This window comes from Scyliorhinus torazame, chromosome 11 (assembly GCF_047496885.1).
Source record: "Scyliorhinus torazame isolate Kashiwa2021f chromosome 11, sScyTor2.1, whole genome shotgun sequence".
NCBI classification, from domain to species: domain Eukaryota; kingdom Metazoa; phylum Chordata; class Chondrichthyes; order Carcharhiniformes; family Scyliorhinidae; genus Scyliorhinus; species Scyliorhinus torazame.
In genome coordinates, this window is record NC_092717.1 from 156,695,982 (window position 1) to 156,720,674 (window position 24,693).

At 55.0% G+C, this 24,693-nt stretch overlaps 1 protein-coding gene across 2 annotated transcripts in view; it reads right to left on the bottom strand.

Moving 5' to 3' along the window:
* The window catches only part of dlgap1a (discs, large (Drosophila) homolog-associated protein 1a), a 1,321,170-nt gene that overhangs the window by 319,637 nt on the left and 976,840 nt on the right, over positions 1 to 24,693 (bottom strand). For both annotated transcript variants that reach the window (XM_072467915.1, XM_072467917.1), the window contains exons 7-8: positions 3,764 to 3,941; positions 3,437 to 3,677 (exon numbers count right to left, since the gene is read on the bottom strand). In XM_072467915.1, the coding sequence (XP_072324016.1) occupies positions 3,437 to 3,677; positions 3,764 to 3,941 (419 nt within the window). The remainder of the gene's footprint in view (positions 1 to 3,436; positions 3,678 to 3,763; positions 3,942 to 24,693) is intronic.

A 24,693-nucleotide genomic window follows, 5' to 3' on the forward strand; every position in this document is an offset into this window, starting at 1 on the left:
CACTGAGTGATGTAGCACAGTCCCAGAGGGAGGTGGCACAGTCCCTGTGCTCCATGGCCACGAGCATCGAGACCCATGTCAAAGCGAGAGCGGGCCTCCCGGTCTGGTGCTGCCAGGTGGCAGGGGAGCACCAGGCATTTGCTCTGGTCACACCCCCGTTTCACAGAGTAGCTTGAGGGCCATCGGGCACCCCGAGGTAAGAGGAGGTGATGGGGTCCGTGCTGGTGACTCCCACAGGAGAGGTGCCGGAACACCGCAGCCTCTCAGGCTATCCCTTCCTGTCCCTAGCACATCCGATGGGCAGCGGCAGAACAGGGTGGCACCACACCTTTTGGGACACCAAGCAATTGCCGGGCCTATCCAGGCCCGGTTACTCCAGAGGATGGCCGCCCAAAAGGGACCCATGTCACAGGGTGGGATTCAAAGTAGGGCGCCTACACCCCTGATGTACCGCCTGGGAATCCACCTGGACATGGCGTTAGGTCCCGTAAGGTCAGAAAGGTAGACACCAGTTAAGTTGGCAGAGGTGCAGTACATAGGATAGCGTTATGGGCTCGGGCACAAACCTTTGTGTTATTTTCAAAATAAACACCTGTGCACAGAAGTTCTAACCTGCCTCAGTGTACTGTCAGAAGGGTGTGAGGGATGGGCTGGGCTGGGCTGTCTGCAGAGGGAGCGCTGGGGAGGGGGGGGGTGAAGGATGGGCGGACGGTAGGGATGGTGGTGGGTTGGCGCATCGCCCTGTACCCCGCCTCTCCTCTTCCTCTCAGCCACAATGCACTCCCCCCCCCCACACAGTCCATACTCCGTCACCCCAAGGGTTCGGTGGGACGATGTGATGGAATGGCCAGCTCGCAAGAGAGATCACCCAGGTGGATGGTGGAAAGTGGTACTGTGGGCAAGGGTCAGAGGTCAAACTATGCGGAGCACCAGAGCTCATTGCAGTGCGGGTCATCAGCATCCTCCATGCCATGGACCAAACCCGCTGTTACTGCCAACCCAAGGCCTGCACCCCATAGTAAGATAGGTAGGAATCACAGAGGGAGTTGCAGGGGGGGAGGGTAGGATGAGCATGGGTGATCATCGGAGGGTGTGGTCGGCTGGGGCAAGAAAGGGGTGGGATGGCATTGGCCAGTGTCCTGTGTGTGGCTGTCCTGGCGCACATGTGGTGCGGCCTCCTGTGCCTGCCCGGGCCCCATGCCCTGCCCATCCTCGCCCTCCGCCGCATCCTCCTTGTCGGACGAGGACTAGCGTTCATCCCCCTCTTCCAGCACATTGCCCCTCTGCTGCGCAATGTTGTGGAGGATGCAGCAGGCCACCACGATGTGGAAGACCGTCTTAGCGCTATACTGGAGGGCCCCTCCAGAGCGGTCCAGGCACCTGAACCGCATCTTCAGGATGTCGATGCACCGCTCGATCACGCCCATGGTCGTTGCATGGATGTTGATGTAGCATGATGCCCCACCGGGGATGTAATGGGTCTCCACGTTGGTCTATGGCTTCCGGGTAGGCGTCTTCAGCCACAACTGCAGCGGATAATCCCTGTTGCCCAAGATCCAACCCCTCTCACCTAGGGGTGCGCCTGGAAGGTGTCAGGAATATTCTCCCCTCCGCACCGCACCCCTGGCTCCGGCGGTGCCCGGCACCAAAGGGACCTCTGGCCCCATCACCCATCCTGCCGGCAGGGATAGTGGTGGCTGGCCCTGCTGATGCCAGGGTTACGCTCTACAGCCCCCATCCGGTGCCCCCCCTATAGGGGCTACAGTGGGCATTGCCCTTGGGTGGGCTGCGTGATGCCTCGCTGGCAAGTAGGGCTGGTGGGTTAGACTAGAGTGCGGTGGTGATGGGGTGGAGGAACCCATACGCCCGGTGTCACTCTGCACAACCACAGGCCACGGTGGGCGGTGACTGGGTTGCACAGCAAGGTGGCTGCCTTGGAGGCCGCGGCAATAGTGGTCCATGTCTGGAGACTCCGATCCCGGGTCACCTCGACTCCATGGGCTATCCCCTGGTCACCGCCGGTCACTCCCCGCTAGTTTCCCTCCCTCTACCCTGGCAGACACCCCTCCGCCCAGCTAGCCTTACCAGCGGCATGACTGGCAGCCCATGGTCACAGCTCTGATATCTTATCCCTCTCTCCCTCAGCAGTCACAGCGCCTTTTTCCTGATATTGAAAACCACAAGTGAAACTCGGCGTCGGTAACTCCTCCAGGAAGAGGCGGAGCATCGTGGATGCCCCGGAGAATGCCGGGTCAGGCACGTTAATGATATGCCAACGGCGTTTACTGTACTTGATGGTGTTGTTGAGGGACCAGAGCATGACATTCCGTTGGGCGCTTGGCACCGACCTCAATTTCTGACTCACACGCGATCCTCCACCAAATCGCATTTCCCAATGCCGGTGTCGCTGGACGGAGAATCCCGCCCACTGTCTTTGTTTTGGTTAAATCATTGTAATTATATATTGTGACATGTGTAATTGTGAACTAAGAAAACTGTACTTAGAGTCATAGAGTCATACAGCACTGAAAGGGTTGTTCGGCCCTTCGTGTCTGTGCCGGTCAAAAACAACCACCTAACTATTCTAATCCTATTTCCCAGCACTTGGCATTCTATGCTTTGGAATTACAAGTGAACATCAAAATTATTATCAGTGATTAATGGATAAATGGTTATAACCAACTTTATGACAAGCACAAACATTTGAACCTTCTTGAAAGTGTCTGTCATCACTCAGGATTGATAGATTGGTGTTCATGGGCGAAATTCTCCAGTATCGTCGCGATGTCCGCCGACTGGCCCCAAAAACGGCGCAAATCAGCCGGGCATCGCGCCGCCCCAAAGGTGCGGAATCCTCTGCATCTTGGGGGGCCGAGCCCCAACCTTGAGGGGCTAGGCCCGCGCCAGACTGATTTCCGCCCCGCCAGCTGGCGGAAAAGGCCTTTGGTGCCCCGCCAGCTGGCACAGAAATGACATCTCCGGGCGGCACATGCGCGGGAGCGTTAGCGGCGGCTCACGGCATCCCGCACATGCGCTCTGGAGGGAGTCTCTTCCGCCTCCGCCATGGTGGAGACCGTGGCGAAGGCGGAAGGAAAAGAGTGCCCCCACGGCACAGGCCCGCCCGCGGATCGGTGGGCACCGTATTCCGCGAAGAGTCTAGCTCACCAATTGTTTGAATGGAAAATGGGAGAATAACTGCATTTCCCCCAAATTACCAATCTGGTCGTGGTATTTTGAGCAGTTTGTACTGTCCATTTTTTGAGAATTCAAATTTTATTAGCGATTATTAAAATTATAGAGTAAAGCAATGTACTAATGGAGTACAAAATAGCACAACTTTTTTCATTATTTTTCCCTTCCCTAGCTACACCCACCCACACTCTTTAGGGAAGTCGGCGATTAAGTAGACACAGAGGGAGATCAAGCAGGAACCTACCAGTGCTGCTTTGGATGGTCCTCACTGTAGTGGTTGTTCGTGGTGGCGATGCTGATCTGAGCGACAAACTTTCATCATCCTGTGAACAGCCACGTTCGATAGCCCTCACATAGCTGTGGCTTCGCATCCGGAAACATCCTGGCATGGGCAAATCCAGTGCTTCGACCGCCTGGGACTCCAGCTCACTAAAGACTGACTGGCAAACAGATTCGAATTGTCCATTAACTTCCACTTCACTCACCTACAGACAGAGATTACACCAAGTATCATTTAGTCCAGAGTAAGTCAGGTGACTTAAAATGTAGAATCTAGAAACAGATCGCCTACCTGACTGATGGTGCTCATGGCTCTCATATAACTCTCGTTGCGAGAGCGGAATTTAGGTGAGGCAAGAAGCACCGCAGGGTCCAAGCTATCCAAACTTCGATTAATTGAGACTTCACTGACTGCCCGTAGGTAACTATGGCTTCGTATTTGAAGTTTGGGAGAGTGTTCACTTGATATCCTGTGGGAAAATGAGAAAACTTTACAATAAATTCGCAGTTTGCTGGTGGTAGGTGGGAAAAGCAAAGATCAGTTAAGATATTCATGGATTATATTTTTCCCTGAAAAGGAGGGTAATGTCTATTTTTCTTCATAATTTATGACCCAGTAATGAATTCACAGGAACACATCTGGCTTTGAATCATTTGACTATGGGGACTGTAATTTAATCCAAAAATATCAATAGATCATGAATAATCCTTTAGTGTTTCTCAAGTCATTAAAATTATTCAAGTGGCATTCTCCCCACGTCTGCATGGGTCTCACCCCTACAACCCAAAAAGATGTGCATGCATGGTCACGCTAAATTGTCCCTTAATTGGGAAAAAAAGAATTGGGTACTCTAAATTTATTGTAAAATTTGATTTAAGTGGTATGCATGTGGAAAACCTCGGGCGCAAGTCTCCCATCGGGAGTCTAAGTGCCGACGCCGGATGAAAACCGGAGTGTTTCACTCCGGCGTCGGAGCCCGCTCCCAGCCCCCTATTCTCCCGCCACCGGGGGGCTAGGAGCGGCGTCACGTCATTTACGCGCGGCGGGCCTTGGCGCCGCCTAAAAGCGGCGCCGCGTAAATGACGTCACCCGCGCATGCGCGATTGCCGTCCTCCCCGAGGCCGCCCCGCAAGATGATGTCAGATGGATCTTGCGGGGCGGCGGAGGAAAGGAGGTCCTCCTTCAGAGAGGCCAGCCCGCCGATCAGTGGGCACCGATTGCGGGCCAGACCCCATTTGAGGCCCCCCCCGGTGCAGGAACCCCCCTCCCTCCCCCCCCCCCCCACCCCTCAGGCCACCCCCCAGCATTCCCGCGCTGTTCCCGCCGGCAGTGACCAACAGGTGTGGACGGCAGCGGTGGGAACCCGTCGTATTGGGCAGGCCGCTCGGCCCATCCGGGCCGGAGAATCGCAGCTCGCCCGTTGCAAACAGTGAGCGGCGATTCTCCCAGCGGCCAGCCGTGATTCTCACCGCGCCAGTTTGGGGATGGTGGGAGAATCGCATGCGGGCGTCGGGATGATGTGGCGGGACACGTACGGCACCCCAGCGATTTTCCCACCCGGCGTCGGGGGGGAGAATTCCGCCCCTTGTTACTTCAGCTGTAGAGTGCACATCACTTGTGAAGAATGAAACAACTACGTGCACTATCCGGCCCTGGGGCACTTATATTCATCTCTGAGCCCAAGTCCAGATTTAGTTTAGCACTAAATCCAGGTACAATTTTGCTCCATTCTCTGAGCTCGAACCCGTAACCCTGGTCCCGACAACTCACCTTCCTGATCAGCTAAATTCTGCAGCAGTCCCCCATTTCATTAGAAACCTCCTTTTTCTGGAAGAAACCTTTGTGCCTCAATCAAACTTCCCCAGCTCCAGAATGGCCTACTCTGTGAAGAAGTGAACCAGTCAGCTCCCAGATCATTACAACCAAAAACAGGGGTGAAATTATCCGGAAACGGCGCAATGTCCGCCGACTGGCGCCCAAAACGGTGCAAATCAGACGGGCATCACGCCACCCCAAAGGTGCGGACTCCTCTGCATCTTGGGGGGCCGAGCCCCAACCTTGAGGGGCCTTTGGTGCCCCGCCAGCTGGCGCGGAAATGACATCTCCGGGCGGCGCATGTGCGGGAGCGTCAGCGGCTGCTGACAGCTTTCCACGCATGCGCAGTGGAGAGAGTCTCTTCTGCCTCTGCCATGGTGGAGACCGTGGCGGAGGCGGAAGGGAAAGAGTGCCCCCACGACACTGGCCCGCCCGCGGATCGGTGGGCCCCGATCGCGGGCCAGGCCACCGTGGGGGCACCCCCCGGGGCCAGATCAACCCGGCACCCGCCCCCCAGGACCCCGGAGCCCGCCCGCGCCGCCTTGTCCCGCCGGTGAGGTTTAATTTACGCCGGCGGGACAGGCATTTTAGCGGCGGGACTTCGGCCCATTTAGGCCGGAGAATCGAGTGGGGGGGCCCGCCAACTGGCGCGGCGCGATTCCCGCCCCCGCCGAATCTCTGGTGCCGGAGATTTCGGCAACCGGCGGGGGCGGGATTCACGCCAGCCCCCGGCGATTCTCCGACCCGGCGGGGGGTCAGAGAATTTCGCCCCATGTATTCGGAATTTGAAATGAATACCAGCCGTACTTGCTGCCCTAGCGTAGGTAGATGATACAGCACGGAGTTCATTAAGAATTTCTGCTGATATGGTATACTCCACTGTTCTTTCAAGCCTCCACCTTGACTAAGGATACTGGATCAAACACGATGCTGGTTTCATTGCTGAGTGACTGTCAATGCTGATGGTGTCTGTGCTATGAGTACTTACTCTCAGCCATAAGAAGAATATTGCTTCTGCTACATTCTACATACTACATAATTACATTTGGGTAGAAGCTGATCACATCTTTTCAGAATTATTTCAACGCTCCCATGAACAGTGATTAGTCTGATAGCACACGACACACAGACCAAGAATCCGAGACCCACAAAAGCATTTTCTCTAGACAATCTTGGCCAAGGAAGGAAGCAGAGAAAGATTCCCCACTCGCTATGAAGGAAAAGTAACATTTCACAGGTGGTTCAGATAGCTCCTTGTAAAACCTACCTGCAGAAATACATATTTTTTAAAATTTAGAGTATCCAATTCTTTTTTTCCAATTAAGGAACAATTTAGCATAGCCAATCCACCTAGCCTGCACCTCTTTGGGTTGTGGGGCTGGGACCCACGGAGACACGGTGAGAATGTGCAAAGTCCACACGGACAGTGATCCGGGGCCAGGATCAAACCCAGGTCCTCGGCACCGTGAGGCAGCAGTGCTAACCACTATACCACCGTGCTACCCTACCTGTAGAAATTCATAGCGCTCCTATGTGGGAGCAGGATAAGACATGCGTTTGCACATAATTTGTGACATTTTGTACAAAACTTGGGCGAAATTCACCGTTATCGGCGGAAAGTCCGCCGATCGGCGCAAAAAACGGCGCAAATCCGGCTTGCGTCACGTTGGAAAAATGGGTCGAAAGTCCCTGGCCCGAAATGGGCTAGCAGCGACGTAACGGGATCCGCGCTTGCGCAGTGGTTCACGCCGTGCAGCGTCATACGCGCCGCACGGCGTGACGGCTCGTAAGGCCCCGCTGCTCCCCCCCACCCGACCGGAACACCCGACTGGAACACCCGACTGGATGGCTGGCCGCCGCTCAGCCCCGAGGTTCGAGTCACGGGATGTGGAGGCGCTCCTGGACGCGGTGGAGCAGAGGAGGGACGCCCTGTATCCCGGGCACGGCCGCAGAGTTGCCCCACGCCACAGCCGGCGTCTGTGGAGGGAAGTGGCAGAGGCCATCACCGCTGCGGCCCTGACACCACGGACAGGCACCCAGTGCCACAAGAAGGTGAACGACCTCGTCAGAGCAGGCAGGGTGAGCCTCCCCATATCCCCCCTCCCCATATCCCCCCTCCCCCATATCCCCCATATCCCCCCTCCCCCATACCTCCCTCCCCCATATCCCCCCTCCCCATATCCCCCCTCCCCATATCCCCCCTCCGCCATGTGCCCCCTCCCCCATATCCCCCTCCCCCATATCCCCCCTCCCCATAACCCCCCTCCCCATATCCCCCATATCCCCCCTCCCCCATATCCCCCTCCCCATATCCCCCCTCCCCCATATCCCCCCTCCCCCATATCCCCCCTCCCCCATATCCCCCCTCCCCCATATCCCCAAGTGAATCCAGCCCTAACCTTAACCTCTGCAATGCACGCGCAACCGATGGCGTGCATTCATATACCTGCCTAACAGTGTTGCCTTTTACCCCTGCAATCCCCCCCCCCACAGGATAAGCACGCACACAACAATAGGGAGCATGTGAGGACTGGAGGAGGCCCCGCTGATGAGAGGCCACTGACCGAACACGAGGAAAGGGCCCTGGAACTGACTGGCGGACCTGACGACCGGGAGGTTGCTGATGCAGTGGTCGGGGGCGTAGTAGCAAGTAAGCCACCAACAGCCCGTCCCCATATCCCCCCTCCCCTATATCCCCCTCCCCCATATCACCTGATCACTGCCTGATGTCTAACCATGCATGCTTCATTGTGTATCGCAGGACCAAACGTCCAGGCACCCATCCCCGCAGATGCAGACCGCCCGCAGGATGCCCATCGGAGGCAACGGGAGACAGAGAGACACGAACCCTCCAGCATGCGACGCCCACAGGATGCCCCTCGGAGGCCACGGGAGACGGACAGACACGAACCCTCCAGCATGCGACGCCCGCAGGATGCCCCTCGGAGGCCACGGGAGACGGAGAGACCCGGACCCTCCAGCATGCGACGCCCGCAGGATGCCCCTCGGAGGCCACGGGAGACGGAGAGACCCGGACCCTCCAGCATGTGACGCCCGCAGGATGCCCCTCGGAGGCCACGGGAGACGGAGAGACCCGCACCCTCCAGCATGCGACGCCCGCAGGATGCCCCTCGCACACCACGGGAGACAGAGAGACCTGGAGCAACAGGGAGACGACACCCCCGTCACGTGCGGGAGCGACCACCCAGCGACGAGGGGGGCAGCCACAGGCCCCCGTCACATCCGAGCTAGGACACCACTACCCGGGACACCACTACCCGGGACACCACTACCCGGGACACCACTACCCGGGACAGCACTGCCTGGGACAGCACTGCCCGGGACAGCACTACCCGGGACACCACTACCCAGGAAGACGAAATACCGGACAGTGACTCAGAGTGGATGGGTGGAGACGAACCCCCACCCCAAAGTGCCATGGACACGGAGTGGGACGAAGAGCACGACACAACGCCACTGCTGTCACCAACACCCTCCACCATCGCAGAAACACTCACCTCGGTTGGGCACTTTAGTGATGAGGCGTCTGGTACCCTCACTGGTGCGCACAACACAGCCGTCCCGGTACAGCAGGTGGAGGTAGGAGCAGCAGAGGGGCCGGGCGGTCGGAGGGCAGCCCAGCCCAAGCGAACATCTGCCGCCCAGATGGATCCCGGGTTCCTAGAGTTACCACACCCACACATAGATCCGATGCAACCACCGACCCGGAGACGAGCGAAGAGGGTGACGGGCGGCTTGCGGCGGCTGCGGTCGCAGGTGGAAGAGTCCACCCGCGTCCAGGAGCTGGGAGTGGTGCCGGTCATGCGTGCCACCCAGGCCGACACCGCACGGGTGGCGTCCGCGGTGGAGGCAATGGGTGCGATGGTGTCAGACATGGGGAACGGTTTGCGAGGCCTGGGGCTTTCCGTGCAGGCAGCTTCTGTGGCCCAGGAAATGGCTGCCCTCTCACAGGAAGCCATGAGCCAGTGCCAGCGCCAGATGGCAGAGGCGCTCAACGCCATAGCCCAGTCTCTGCAGGCCATGGCCTAGTCTCAGCAGGCCATGGCCCAGTCTCTGCAGGCCATCGCTGAGGGCATCGGCGCCAGTGGCCATGTGCGAGCTGGCGTTGCACTGTCACAGACAGGGTTTGCCAACCCCCTGGGCTCCATGGCTGCAAACCTGCAGACCCCTGTCAATACCAGCACGGGCCTCCAGGACTGGCAGCGGCAGATGTCGGGGGGGGCATCGGATGGCCAGTCCGTTCGCTTCCCCCACCCATGTAGAGGCCTGGGGGCCATCGGGCACCCCGAGGGAGGAGGAGGTGGTGTGGTCCGTCCCGGCTCCCCCTGTAGGGGAGGTCCCGGTACACCGCGACACCTCGGACCCCCCTTCCGTCCCAGGTGCATCGGGTGGGCAACGGGCAGGACAGGCTGGCAGCTCGCCATCCCAGTCGCCCGGGCCGCAGCCTGGCCCATCTAGGCCAGGACGCCCCAGGAAACGGCCGCCAAATGGATCCAGTGTCAGAGGGCAGGAATCACAGGAGTTCACCTCCAGTTCTGCTGTACCGTCTGGGGAACCACGTCGACGTAGTCAAAGGGCCCGTAAGGCCAAACAATTAGACACTGAGTAAGTTGGCACGGGTGCAGGGCACAGATTTGTTTTAGGGGCTAGGGCACGTGCATGAACTCCTTTGGTTATTAAAGTCAATGTTACACCTACAGAAGCTGCCTTTGTGCTCTGTCCAAAGCGTGCGGGGGTGTCATGTACGTTGAGCGCAAGTGTGTGTGTGAGGGGTGGTCTTACCTCAGCCCCAGGTGAGTCTGCCCCCTTCCCCTTGGGCCGCCATCAACATCCCCCGGGCAGAGGACGGGACCGTGCGCTGCAGTATCACAGCCGCATGCAGGGATGGTCCGGGTGGATGGTGGTACTGTGGCCATGGGTCAGACATAGTCCAACGATGTAGAGCCAGGAGCTCACCGCAGGGCGGGTTGTCATCATCCTCCATGGCCTGCAATAGACACGCGTCCACCCGCAACTGTGTGGGCCCGGCCCGTTGTGCCGCAGGTGGATCGGCAATGGGGGGGGGGTGGTGTGCATGCGGGTGGGATGGGTGGGGTTGGGGAGGGGGGTGAGGGTGCTGGGTGGGTGGATGGGTGGGGGGTGTGGGTGGTCGGCTGTTGCCATGGTGTGCGGTCTGTGACCATACTACCCGATTCCCACGCCCATCTAGTCAGTGAAGGGGGCGTCTATCAGTCTGTCCCGTGCCCGCTGGGCCAGCCGGTAATGGTGGACAGCCACCCGCCTGTGTCTACCCAGTCTGCCCTGACCATTACCCCCATCCCCCTCATCTGGGGAGGACTGCGCCTCTTCCTGCTGCTCCTCCACTCCGCCCTCCTCTGCCTGCGACACATTGCCCCTCTGCTGGGCTATGTTGTGCAGGTCGCAGCACACCACAATGATGCGGCCGACCCTATCTGACCGATACTGGAGGGCGCCCCCAGAGAGGTCCAGGCACCTGAAACACATCTTCAGCACGCCAAACCACCTCTCTATCACTCCCCTTGTCGCTACATGGGCATCATTGTAGCGGTTCTCCGCCTCATCGCGTGGCCTCCGTATAGGCGTCATCAGCCACGATCGCAATGGGTAGCCCCTGTCGCCCAGCAACCAGCCCCTCAGCCGGGGATGGCGTCCCTCGTACATGCCGGGGATGGATGACCGCGACAACATGTATGAGTCGTGTACACTGCCTGGGTAACGGGCGCAGACGTGCAGGATCATCATGCGGTGGTCGCAGACCACCTGTATGTTCATCGAATAGGTCCCCTTCCTATTGGTGAACACGGCCCTGTTATCTGCAGGTGGCTGCACGGCGACGTGCATCCCATCGATCGCGCCCTGGACCATGGGGAACCTGGCCACGGCAGAGAAGCCCACGGCCCGGGCATCTTGGCTGGCCCGGTCCACGGGGAAGCGGATGTAGCGGTGCGCCATGGCATATAGGGCATCTGTCACTGCCCGGATGCACCGATGTCTGCAATATGCCGGACAGGTCCCCACTCGGTGCCTGGAATGACCCCGTTGCATAAAAGTTCAGGGCCACCGTAACCTTGACGGACACGGGGAGAGGGTGTCCCCCGCCAGTGCCACGCGGTGACAGGTGTGCCAGCAGGTAGCAGATGTGTGCCACTGTTTCCCGCCTCATCCGGAGTCTCCTCCTGCATTCCCGGTCCGTGAGGTCCTGGTATGACTGCCGGGGCCGGTACACACGGGGCGCCCTCGGGTGCCTCCGTTGCCGTGGGGCCGCGACGTCCTCCTCCCCCTCCTCGTCCTGTCGGTCAGGTGTCCCTCCAGCCTGGGCGGCTGCCGCCTGTCCCTCTGCGGCAGCCTGCGCCGCCTCTCTGGCACGCTCCTCCTCCTCCTCCTCATCCAGGGCAACATAGACATGAGCGGCTGCCGCCACGGCGGCCAACATCGCTGGATGATCTGAAAACATGACGGCCTGGTGGGGGGGAGGGGAACGACGACATGTCATCATTGCCCATATCCCCTCCTCCCCCCAGCCAGGTGGCATGGACAGCATGGGTCCAACTGTTGGAGGCTGGCACCTGGCCAGGTGGACCAACTCACTTGCCCTCGCATCCCCCTCCCCGGCAAGGACCCCCCCCCCCCCCCAACCTCCACCCCGGCACGGCCCCCCCCCCCCCCCCAACCCCCCAACCTCCACCCTGGCACGACCCCCCTCCCAACCTCCACCCCGGCATGGACCCCCCAACCTCCACCCCAGCATGGACCCCCCCCCCCCCCCCAACCTCCACCCCGGCACGGACCCCCCCCCCCAACCTCCACCCCGGCACGGACCCCCCCCCCCAACCTCCACCCCGGCACGGACACCCCAACCTCCACCCCGGCACGGACCCCCCCAACCTCCACCTCGGCACGGACCCCCCCCCCCAACCTCCACCCCGGCATGGACCCCCCAACCTCCACCCCGGCATGGACCCCACCCCCCAACCTCCACCCCGGCACGGACCCCCCCCCCCAACCTCCACCCCGGCACGGACCCCCCCCCACCAACCTCCACCCCGGCACGGACACCCCAACCTCCACCCCGGCACTGACCCCCCCCACCAACCTCCACCCCGGCACGGACCCCCCCCCAACCTCCACCCCGGCACGGACCCCCCCCCACCTCCACCCCGGCACGGACCCCCCCCCAACCACCACCCCGGCATGGACCCCCCAACCTCCACCCCGGCATGGACCCCCCCCCCCCAACCTCCACCCCGGCACGGACCCCCCCCCCCAACCTCCACCCCGGCACGGACCCCCCCCCAACCTCCACCCCGGCACGGACACCCCAACCTCCACCCCGGCACGGACCCCCCCCAACCTCCACCCCGGCACGGACCCCCCCCACCAACCTCCACCCCGGCACGGACCCCCCCCCTCCAACCTCCACCCCGGCACGGACCCCCCCCCAACCTCCACCCCGGCACGGACCCCCCCCCCAACCTCCACCCCGGCATGGACCCCCCCCCAACCTCCACCCCGGCACGGACCCCCCATCCCCCTCCCCGGCACGGACCCTCCCCCATCCCCCTCCCCGGCACGGACCCCCTCCCGGCACTCCCCCGGAGCCCAGCCTACTCTAACCACCCCCCCCCCCTCCCCGCCGCACACACACACACACAACCCGAGACACACCTCTCCTCACACATTCAGACTGCGGCCACGCCATCGCCTGCCCAGAGCCAACCCCCCAGGCCGTCACTCACCTCCACGCTGGTCGGCGTGAACCTGGAGCACAGGGTCACGCCGATGAAAAGGTGGTTTAATTTACGTCGACGTGAACGGTCATCACGTCGACGGGACTTCGGCCCATCTGGAAGGGAGAATATCGGCGGGCCGAAAATTGGCTGCCTTGCGCAGACACGTGACATTCTCCGACGGCAGCGGCGACATTAACGCCCCGCCGACTTTTCTCCCTTCGGAGACTTCGGCAACCGGCGGGGGCGGGATTCACGGCGGCCAACGGCCATTCTCCGACCCTCTGGGGGGTCGGAGGATGACGCCCCTTATAGGAAGAGGTTATTCCTGTTCACATCAAAAAGTCGCATGTACATCTAACCATCCACAAACCAGTGAATTCAAGTTATTTTAGGAGCTTCGAAGAATTTGAAAGCCATTTTCAAAGAAAACCTTTATTTGTCATTGGCTATGATATTGAAATATTGCACTTGGAGGAAGCGGTAAATGAGATTAATTTAGTTAATCTAATTAATTATGTTAATTTCCCTTAAAAAAAACTAGAACAAACCTATTGAGACTATAATATTTTTCTTTAAACACTCATTCTCAGCTTCTATTTCTCTCCGTTGACTCCGCTGATTCTCTCCGTTATAACCTATATGAGAGCCACGAGATCAGGTTGATTAGGCTTCCTGTGACTCTCGAGGAATACAAGCTACCTCCTGAGGGGGCGGAGCTCCCTCACTAACGGGGAACAAACTTGTGCTTAAAAGCCCCGGCCATGTACAGGTGTCCTGTAGCCATCTGGGATGGCCACTTCCAGAATACAAAATGGACGCTCGCAAAGAATATAGGGAACTGTAGACAATGCTAGAAAACAAGTAGGCACAGAGCCTGAATGTATATTTGGGAAACAGCTCCCAGACGGAATTGAAACTATGGGTCGATTAGCATGTTGTTGGCCCATCTCCGGGAAGCAAAGGAATGACACTCAGGTAACCGACACTATTGCAGACATCCCAGCGCGTGTTCCCCAACCGAAAAGCACAAACAATGCGAAGCCAACGGCCACCTAAGACACACCCAGCCATCAGGGCACCCACCCCTTTATTGGTCAAGATCGATAACAGTGGGACCAAGTTTAAGGCCCGCCAAAAAGCACGCGAAGCCCCTCCAAGTATAAGAAGGAACCCCCACGAGAGATTAGCTCGCTTGGACTTGGCTCTCAAAGCGGAGAGACCATCCACCAGCATCACCAGAAGCAAGTAAGTTCAAGGTCAACGCTCGCCAACAGACGGACGACCTTAGCTGTTCTCCTGTATCTCTTCTATCCCAACAGCTTCAGATCCGAACAACAGCCATTGTTCCCCTGACTAAGTGGGCACCCAAAGTTACGTATAGGCGTTAGCGTGAGAGATAGTTTAGTTTGTAGTACTGTTGTGCATGAGTAGATTTACTGTGTGTGTAAATAAATAGTATTGACTTTGAACTAACTAACTGGTGTATTGACTCTTTGATCAGTATTCGGGTTTGAACCTTGTGGCGGTATCAAGAGATACCTGGCGACTCTAAAGCAAACATAATTAGGATTAAGGAAGGTGACCATATTGACCGCCATATTTAGAAACAACCAGATAAACAGAGCAACAATCCCTCCAGGGAGTGGTGGTGTATAAAGTTTTGTTCCACATTCAATAAACCATTGTATCCTCTACATTTTCGTGTGGTCGCTTCCTTGGATACAACGCTCTCTTGAATGAAAAAAAAAGGATAACTGGTCTGATCTTATCTTCAAAAAGTGAATGAAGCTATGCAATTTGTAGACAAATTAAATTTTCCTCTCTGCGATTTTCCCATGTAACAGTATGTAAGTAGTGTCAATGAATTAATAGGTATTAATTACAGGCAGCTCTGCTCAGTATCTACCAATGATTAAAATAGAAAGCTACTATCTCTGTTAGTAGTGCCATATGTGACAACAACTGCCTTGTTCATTCCCATCATTTTGGGAAATCTGGGGGTGGTTAGGTGACTCATTGGTAGTGAGATGAAGAAGATTGGCAAGAACATAAAAGATGTAGGAGGCATGTACTGTCATATAGTAGTTAACAGTGAGACTGAGAAACCAAATAAATTCTCATATGTCTGCAGAAATGTATGAATTTAAAGTTCCTATTTGTTTTTGGCTGTAAGTCACAGTGGAAACAATATGGCTGTCCATTGCTATTGGCCATTCAAACCTTTTACAAATTCCCAATTTCCTTCAAGTCTGCTGCTTAGGCCCTAAGTTCTGGAATTCCCTCCCTGAAATTCTCTACCTCTCAACATCTGTCTCCTCTGTTAAATTGCTCCTGAAACCTATCTCTGGGGCAAGATTTTGATTACCTATCCAGACATATTATGTAACTCAGTGTCAAATTTGGTCTGATAACATTCCTGGGACATTAAAGGCATTGGGATAGATTCTCCTTTTCCTGATGCCGGTAGGGGGTTTCCCGATCAGTCAGAGAATGGAGCGCGGCCAAAAAACAGGATTGGCACCCTATTCTGGTGCTCCAGTCCCCTGACAACAGCGACAATGAGCTACTTGCCCTGTGCTGGTGGCACCATGTGATTTCCATGTATTTGATATGATTAACTGGCTAGAAGCCTGAATCTCTACTCCCAATGAAGCTCCAGCCCTATCAGCCAGGAGTCACGTGTGCGTGATGTGGTGCAAGTATTTACAAGCGGGGCCCAGGCACCTAGGCCGGTGAGGGGAAGCAAGGGTTAAGCAAACTTTTCAAACTTTCCAGGCTCGCTGGGGATTGTATGCCTGGACCTCAGGGAGTAGTGAGGAATAAGTTGGTGGGAAGTGTGTGGACTCGGGTCCCCCCCTTGGGATCGGGGTTCCCTGGCTGAGGCACCTATTGCTGTGTAAATTAATTTGAACGCACCTCCTCGCTGCAACTTACAGGCTCCTGGCTGTTGAGACTGCTGACCGCTCACTGAATCCTGTATGTGATCAGAGGACTTTTGGTCATGTGGAAATCCACCCAGCCCATCCCTCTGGAAACCCTCATAGCCCAGCAGGATCATCAAGGGGATGGGCGAGTTGAACATAGAACATTACAGCGCAGTACAGGCCCTTCGGCCCTCGATGTTGCGCCGACCTGTGAAACCACTCTAAAGCCCATCTACACTATTCCCTTATGGTCCATATGTCTATCCAATGACCATTTGAATGCCCTTAGTATTGGCGAGTCCACTACTGTTGCAGGCAGGGCATTCCATGCCCTTACTCCTCTCTGAGTAAAGAACCTACCTCTGACATCTGTCTTATATCTATCTCCCCTCAATTTAAAGCTATGTCCCCTTGTGCTAGACATCACCATCCGAGGAAACAGGCTCTCACTGTCCACCCTATCCAATCCTCTGATCATCTTGTATGCCTCAATTAAGTCACCTCTTAACCTTCTCTCTAATGAAAACAGCCTCAAGTCCCTCAGCCTTTCCTCATAAGATCTTCCCTCCATACCAGGCAGCATTCTGGTAAATCTCCTCTGCACCCTTTCCAATGCTTCCACATCCTTCCTATAATGCGGCGACCAGAATTGCACGCAATACTCCAAATGCGGCCGCACCAGAGTTTTGTACAGCTGCAACATGACCTCATGGCTCCGAAACTCAATCCCTCTATCAATAAAAGCTAACATACCGTACGCCTTCTTAACAACCCTCTCTACCTGGGTGGCAACTTTCAGGGATCTATGTACATGGACACCAAGATCTCTCTGCTCATCCACACTGCCAAGAATCTTACCATTAGCCCAGTACTCTGTCTTCATGTTATTTCTTCCAAAATGAATCACCTCACACTTTTCTGCATTAAACTCCATTTGCCACCTCTCAGCCCAGCGCTGCAGCTTATCTATGTCCCTCTGTAACTTGTAACATCCTTTCGCACTGTCCACAACTCCACTGACTTTAGTGTCACCTGCAAATTTACTCACCCATCCTTCTACGCCCTCCTCCAGGTCATTTTTAAAATTACAAACAGCAGTGGCCCCAAAACAGATCCTTGTGGTACACCACTAGTGACTGGACTCCAGTCTGAACATTTCCCATCAACCACCACCCTTTGTCTTCTTCCAGCTAGCCAATTTCTGATCCAAACTGCTAAATCACCCTGAATCCCATGCCTCCGTATTTTCTGCAGTAGCCTACCGTGGGGAACCTTATCAAACGCTTTACTGAAATCCATATACACCACATCAACTGCTTTACCCTCATCCACCTGTTTGGTCACCTTCTCAAAGAACTCAATAAGGTTTGTGAGGCACGACCTACCCTTCAACCGTGTTGACTATCTCTAATCAAATTATTCCTTTCCAGATGATTATACATCCTATCTCTTATAAACCTTTCCAAGATTTTGCCCACAACAGAAGTAAGGCTCACTGGTCTATAGTTACCTGGGTTGTCTCTACTCCCCTTCTTGAACAAGGGGACAACATTTGCTATCCTCCAGTCTTCTGGCACTATTCCTGTCGACAAAGATGTCTTAAAGATTAAAGCCAAAGGCTCAGCAATCTCCTCCCTAGCTTCCCAGAGAATCCTAGGATAAATCCCACCCAGCCCAGGGAACTTATCTATTTTCACACTTTCCAGAATTGCTAACACCTCCTCCTTATGAACCTCAAGCCCTTCTAGTCTAGTAGCCTGAATCTCAGTATTCTCCTTGACAACATTGTCTTTTTCCTGTGTGAATACTGCCGAAAAATATTCATTTAGCACCTCTCCTATCTCCTCGGACTCCAAGCACAACTTCCCACTACTGTCCTTGACTGGCCCTACTCTTACCCTTGTCATTCTTTTATTCCTGACATATCTATAGAAAGCTTTAGGGTTATCCTTGATCCTACCTGCCAAAGACTTCTCATGTCCCCACCTGGCTCTTCTTAGCTCTCTCTTTAGGTCCTTCCTAGCTAATTTGTAACTCTTGAGCACCCTAACTGAACCTTCATGTCTCATCTTTACATAAGCCTCCTTCTTCCTCTTGACAAGTTTTTCGACTGCCTTAGTAACCACGGTTCCCTTGCTCGACCACTTCCTCCCTGCCTGACAGGTACATACTTATCAAGGACCAGCAGTAGCTGTTCCTTGAACAAGCTCCACATTTCCATTGTGCCCATCCCCTGCAGTTTTCCTCTCCATCCGATGCATCCTAAGTCTTGCCTCATCGCATCATAATTGCCTTTCCCCCAGATATAACTCTTGTCTTGCGGTATATACCTATCCCTTTCCATCACTAAAGTAAACGTAATCGAATTGTGGTCACTACCATCAAAGTGCTCACCTACCTCCGAATCTAACACCTGCCCTGGTTCATTACCCAGTACCAAATCCAATATGGCCTCGCCTCTCGTTGGCCTATCTACATACTGTGTCAGGAAACCCTCCTGCACACATTGGACAAAAACGGACCCATCTAAAGTACTCAAACTATAGCGTTTCCAGTCAATATTTGGAAAGTTAAAGTCCCCCATAACAATTACCCTGTCGCTTTCGCTCCTATCCAGAATCATCTTTGCAATCCTTTCCTCTACATCTCTGGAACTTTTCGGAGGCCTATAGAAAACCCCTAACAGGGTGACCTCTCCTTTCCTGTTTCTAACCTCAGCCCATACTACCTCAGTAGACCAGTCCTCATCAAACGTCCTTTCTGCCACCGTAATACTGTCCTTGACTAACAATGCCATCCCTCCCCCTCTTTTACCAACTTCCCTCAGCTTACTGAAATATCTAAACCCCGGCACCTGCAACAACCATTCGTGTCCCTGCTCTATCCATGTCTCCGAAATGGCCACAACATCGAAGTCCCAGGTACCAACCGATGCTGCAAGTTCACCCACCTTATGCCGGATGCTCCTGGCATTGAAGAAGACACACTTTAAACCACCTTCCTGCCTGCCGGTACACTCCTGCAACTTTGAAACCTTACTCATGACCTCACTACTCTCAACCTCCTGTATACTGGAGCTACAATTCAGGTTCCCAAGCCCCTGCTGAACCCTCCCGAAGAGCATTAGCAAATTCCCCCCCCAGGATATTATACCCCTCTGGTCCAGGTGTAGACCATCCCGTTTGTAGAGGTCCCACCGACCCCAGAATGAGCCCCAATTATCCAGAAATCTGAAACCCTCCCTCCTGCACCATCCCTGTAGCCACGTGTTCAACCCCTCCCTCTCCCTATTCTTCGTCTCGCTATCACGTGGCACGGGTAACAACCCAGAGATAATAACTCTGTTTGTCCTAGATCTAAGTTTTCACCGTGACAGAGGATAGACACCCCCTACATCACAGGCCGGGTGCCAATACTGATGGGGAAACGGTTGCAGTGCCTTCACTCGCCATGGAATTCCGCTCACCGTCATGTCTGACAACGGGCCCTGTTTTGCGAGCCAAGAATGGTCTTCTTTTGCCGCTTCATACGACTTCACTCTGCAAGATTGCTGATGCCGGATCTGACTTCTGTTTAGCCCTGCTGGCCTATCGCTCGGCCCCACTGTCCACGGGCCTCTGACCAGCCCAGCTGTTGATGGGTCGCACCCTCAGGACCACTGTGCCGTCCATTCATGTTCCTGAATACCGAGATGATGCCGAATGGCATCCTATTGTAGCAGTATCTGCCAAAGGGAGTGTTGAAAGTGCACAGCTTCCTGCTGGACTGATCCAATTGAATCTGCCAAAAACCCTCCGAGGCATCAAGCTTGGTGAATATTTTGCCCGAGCCATTTCGCTCGTGATTTCTTCTCATTTGGGTATGGGGTAGTGTTCCCTCATAATGTTGTTATTCAAATCTTTTGGGTCGATGCAGATCCGGAGCTCGCCGGAGGGCTTCTTGATGCACACCATGGAGCTGACCCATGGCGTTGGCTCCGTGACCCGGGAAAGCACTCCTTGGTCCTGCAGGTCCTGCAGCTGTTGCTTGAGGCGGTCCTTGAGTGGTGCTGGGACTCTACGAGGTGCATGAATGACTGGGGTGGCGTCCGGTTTGAGCTGTATTCTGTACGTGTAGGGCAGTGTGCCCATGCCCCCGAAAACCTCCTGGTTGTGGGCGAGGAGAGAGTGGAGCTGCGCCCTAAAGTCTGCATCCGGGAAATCGGACGTACCTTCTGGAGACAGAGTGTGTACCCGCTGAACGAGGTGGAGTATCTTGCACACCTGTGCGCCCAACAGAGAGTCCTTCGAGGATCCAACTATTTCAAACGACAATGTGGCTTTGTGTGAGTTGTGTGTAACCTCGAGCTGGCAGGACCCCGTGGCCGGGATGACGTTTCCATTGTAGTCAACCAGCTGACAGTGGGATGGCAGAATCGGTCGTTTAACCTTCAAGGTCTGGAAGACTGACCATGCGAGGAGATTGGTGGAGGCACCAGTGTCCATTCGAAATGTGATCTGTGATCGGTTGACCGTTAGGGTGGCACACCACTCATCGCCCGGATCAATGCTGTGCACTGGCAGCGGCTGGTGGTTCCGACTTGGGGACATCCGGTTCTTGTGGATTACCGCAACGCGGAAGGGCTCCCTGTCTTCGGTATCGCTGGTCTGCATACTATCAGGATATGACTCAGTGTAGGGGGGCTGAATCGCCCGCACATCCCTGCGAGGCTGGCGGAATTGTTGGGAGTTGGCAGGTTGAGCTGCTCGACAGCAAGCAGTGTAGTGACCCATCCTGCCACAGCGTAGGCATTGTTGCACTTTGGTCGGACATTGCTGCTTTAAGTGGGCGGAGCCACAGTTACCGCAGCCACAGTTGCCGCATGTAGTGACGCCATGGCGTTCGTTGCGCCACCGCGCATGCGCGGTGTGGTCCTGCGTAGAGCACGCCTGCGCATCACGTCCCTCTGCGTCAACGTCCCCTCTTTTGGCGCGTAGAAGCGCGGGAGGCCTCGGAAAGCGCACAAAATGGCCACCCTCGTCCGGGCCGCGGGCCGGGAGGAACTCGATCGACTGGACCCGCTCCGCCTCGTAGGACCCGTGCCGTGCCGTTTCGGCCACCTGGATTTGGGAGTACCGGCTGGTCGCGTTCTCATGGTGGACATAGGTCTCGATGGCAGTCGCTAGGGTGAGGCGCTTTATTTTGAGGAGCTGCTGGCATAGGATGTCCGAGATGACCCCAAAAACTATCTGATCCCGTATCATGGAGTCGGAGGTGGCCTCATAGCCGCAGGACTGCACGAGGATACGGAGGTGAGGCAAGTAAGATTGAAAAGGCTCATCCTTACCCTGCAGGCACTGCTGGAAGAGGTACCTCTCGAAGCTCTCATTGACTTCTACGCTGAAGTGTTCCTCGAACTTCAGAAGCACCGTCTTATATTTAGTCTTGTCCTCGCCTTCCACGAATGCCAGGGAGTTGTAGATGTGGATGGCGTGTTGCCCCGCCGTGGAGAGAAGGAGGGCGATCTTTCTGGTGTCCGATGCATTCTCCCTGTCTGTGGCTTCTAGGAAGAGCTGGAAGTGCTGTTTAAACAGCTTCCAGTTGACGCCAAGGTTTCCAGCGATTCGGAGCGGCTGCGGCAGGCTGATGTTTTCCATGGAGCAGGATGGCAGATTTCTGAAAGGGTGCAGGTAGGTCTCACAGTCGCTGGTTAGCGTCCACTACTGGTATCATGTCGTGTTGGGTGTTCCGATGCACAAATGATCCAACACGGCTGTAGATGGTACAACTCTGTTTCATTGTCTTAAACAATGACAACTACTAACTGCTGGCTTAGGTTCGTGCTTCACCAGCTAACCTGTGGACCCAGCCCTATCACTATCTTGGTAAGGCACTCAGCACATGGTCTATGTCTGAGTTGCACACTGTGAACTCTGTGCTCTGAGCTGTCTCCTGGTAGAATGAGCGGGAACTGTGGTGTTCCCTGTTTTATAGTGCATGTGCTCTCACTGGTGATTGGCTGCGATGTTGTGTGTGTGTGTTGGTTGGCCCAACTACCTGTCCATCAGTGTGTGTGTGATTGCACCATGATATGCTGATGTGGATATCATGACACAGAACCATTTAAAATTACACCCTGACGAGATGGTGATGTTTTGGTGGGTAACATTCGCCCACGTGCCTTCCTTTCTCCCAATCCAATAAAAACGCAGGGTCAATTCAAGTGATGTGTGGCGAGTTCTGAACGAGCAGGAAACATCCATGAGTAATGACCAGCATTTGATTTCATCTTCCCCTTGGGCGCTTCTGAGTTATTCAGCTTTGTTGTATAAAATAACCCACGTATCTTAGAGATGAGAGCGATGGCCCATATGGCTCAGAAAGGTCTCAGGTTCGATCTCTGGTTAATGATCAGCTAACTGTTCTCACCCAGGGCAGCAAGTGGAATGCAAACTTTGAGATGTGTCTGAGTAAATTCATACACTGCAAAAACACTTTCAGTTACAACCATATTCCTTTAAAATGTTCCATTTTTGAGGAGTTCTTTATATTTGTCCTTGGGATGTGGACATCACTGGCTAGCCCAGCATTTAGTGCCCACCCTAATTGCCCTTGAGAACGTGATGATGAGCTGACTTCTTGAACCGCTGCAGTCCTGGTGGTGTAGGTACACCCACAGTGCTGTTAGGAAGGGAATTCCAGGATTTTGACACAGTGAAGGAACAGCGATATAGTTCCAAGTCAGAATGGTGTGTGACAAGGAGGGGAGCTTGGAGATGGAAGAGTTTCCATGCATCTGCTGCCCTTGTCCTTCCAGATGGTAGTGGTTGTGGATTTGCACTCTACATGCTGCCCTGGGAGAGAACAGTTAGCTAATCATTCACCAGAAATCGGACCTGAGGCCTTTCTGAACCATGTGGGCTGTCACTCTCATCTCTAAGATACATAGGCGCTGTTGAAGGAGCCTTGATGAGTTGTTGCAGTGCATCTTGTAGGTAACACACACTGCTGCCACTATGTTTCAGTGGTCGAGGGAGTGAACGGTTAAGGTGGTGGATAGGGTGCCAATTAAGTAGGCTGCTTTGCCCTGGGTGATGTTGAACTTCTGAGTGAGGTTGCCGCTCATTCAAAGAAGTGGAGTGTATTCCATCGCACTCCTGACTTGTGCCTCATAGATGATGAGATGATATACTTTTGTTTCTAAAGATTTCTCGACATATGGTACAGTCGTACCGATTTTTCTCATACTGAAACCAAGAGTCTAATATTATGCAGGAGAGAGGCAAGAAAAATAAATCAGCCCAAAATCTTTGCTGATACTTGAGCTGCTTGGAATGATATGAGGTATCAAGCAGCTATCTTCTGCAGGAGAGGATGTCAGGGCTAAATTTATGTTCAATTCCTGATAACCTAGTGGGGAGTGGCATTTACAGTATTGTCAGTGTTCAGAGTCATATAATCCCAGAATTGATTTGGTGCAGAATGTCATGATATTCAATCACACACATCATGATAGACAGACCAACAGACCAATTAGCACACATAACACGACAGCCAATCACAGACAAGGACAGAGACAGTATAAGACAAGAAACACGACACCTAGTGGTCAGTCCATCTAGAGACCAGGACAAGGACAGGACCTGATTAACAACAATCTCAGAGTGTCACCATGTGCAGAATATCAAGACAGATCTGTAAATAGCAAGTTGGAATAAAACAGCGTTGTACCAATTGCAACCGTGTTGGTTCATCTGTACCTCAGAGCACCCAACACCACATGATACCAGTGAGTGGATCGACACCTGCCGGCAAATCTGCCATCCTGAGCCATGGACATCAACAACAAACCGCAGCCGTTGCAAGTCGCTGGGAACCTGGGCACCAATTGGAACCTCTTCAAGCAGCGATTTGAACTGTTCATGCGAGCCAACGAGAAACAGGGCGCCTCGGACGAAACAAAGATTGCCATGCTCCTCACTACCGCAGGTCAGCACGTCATCGATGTATACAACTCCTTGGTGTTCGCGGAAGGCGAGAACCAATCCAAATATGACACGGTCCTCCTCAAACTCGACCAGCACTTCAACGTTGAGGTAAATGAAAGCTTTGAGAGGGATATCTTTCAGCAACGCCTGCAAGGTAAGGATGAGCTCTATCAACCCTTTCTGACGCACCTCCGCATACTCGCGCAGTCCTGCGGTTACGGCAACACCTCAGAGTCCATGATCCGGGACCAGATCGTTTTTGGCGTTGCCTCCAGTGGCCTACGCCAGCAGCTTCTTAAAATTAAAGGCCTGACGTTAGCATCTGCGGTGGAAGCCTGTGTCCGCCATGAAAATGCGACCAGCTGCTTTGCCCAATTTCAGGCGACCAAATCGGCACGGAGGGGGTCCCTAGCGATCGAATCGGCAAGCCAGGCCGCCCACGAGGCCGAAGTCATCCAGGCAATCGAGTTTCTCCCGGCCCGCGGCCCGGACGAGGGCGGCCGTTTCGCGCGCTTTTCGAGGTCTCCCGCGCTTGTGCGCGCCAAAACCAACGGCAACATCGAGGGACCCAGGCGCACCCGATGCAAGCCCGAACTGCGCATGCGCAGTGGCGTAACGAACGCCGTGACGTCATGACGTGCGGCAACTGTGGAGCTGCACATTTAAAAGGGCAATGTCCTGCAAAAAACCGACAATGCCTACGCTGTGGCAAGATGGGCCACTACGCTGCCTACTGTCGAGCG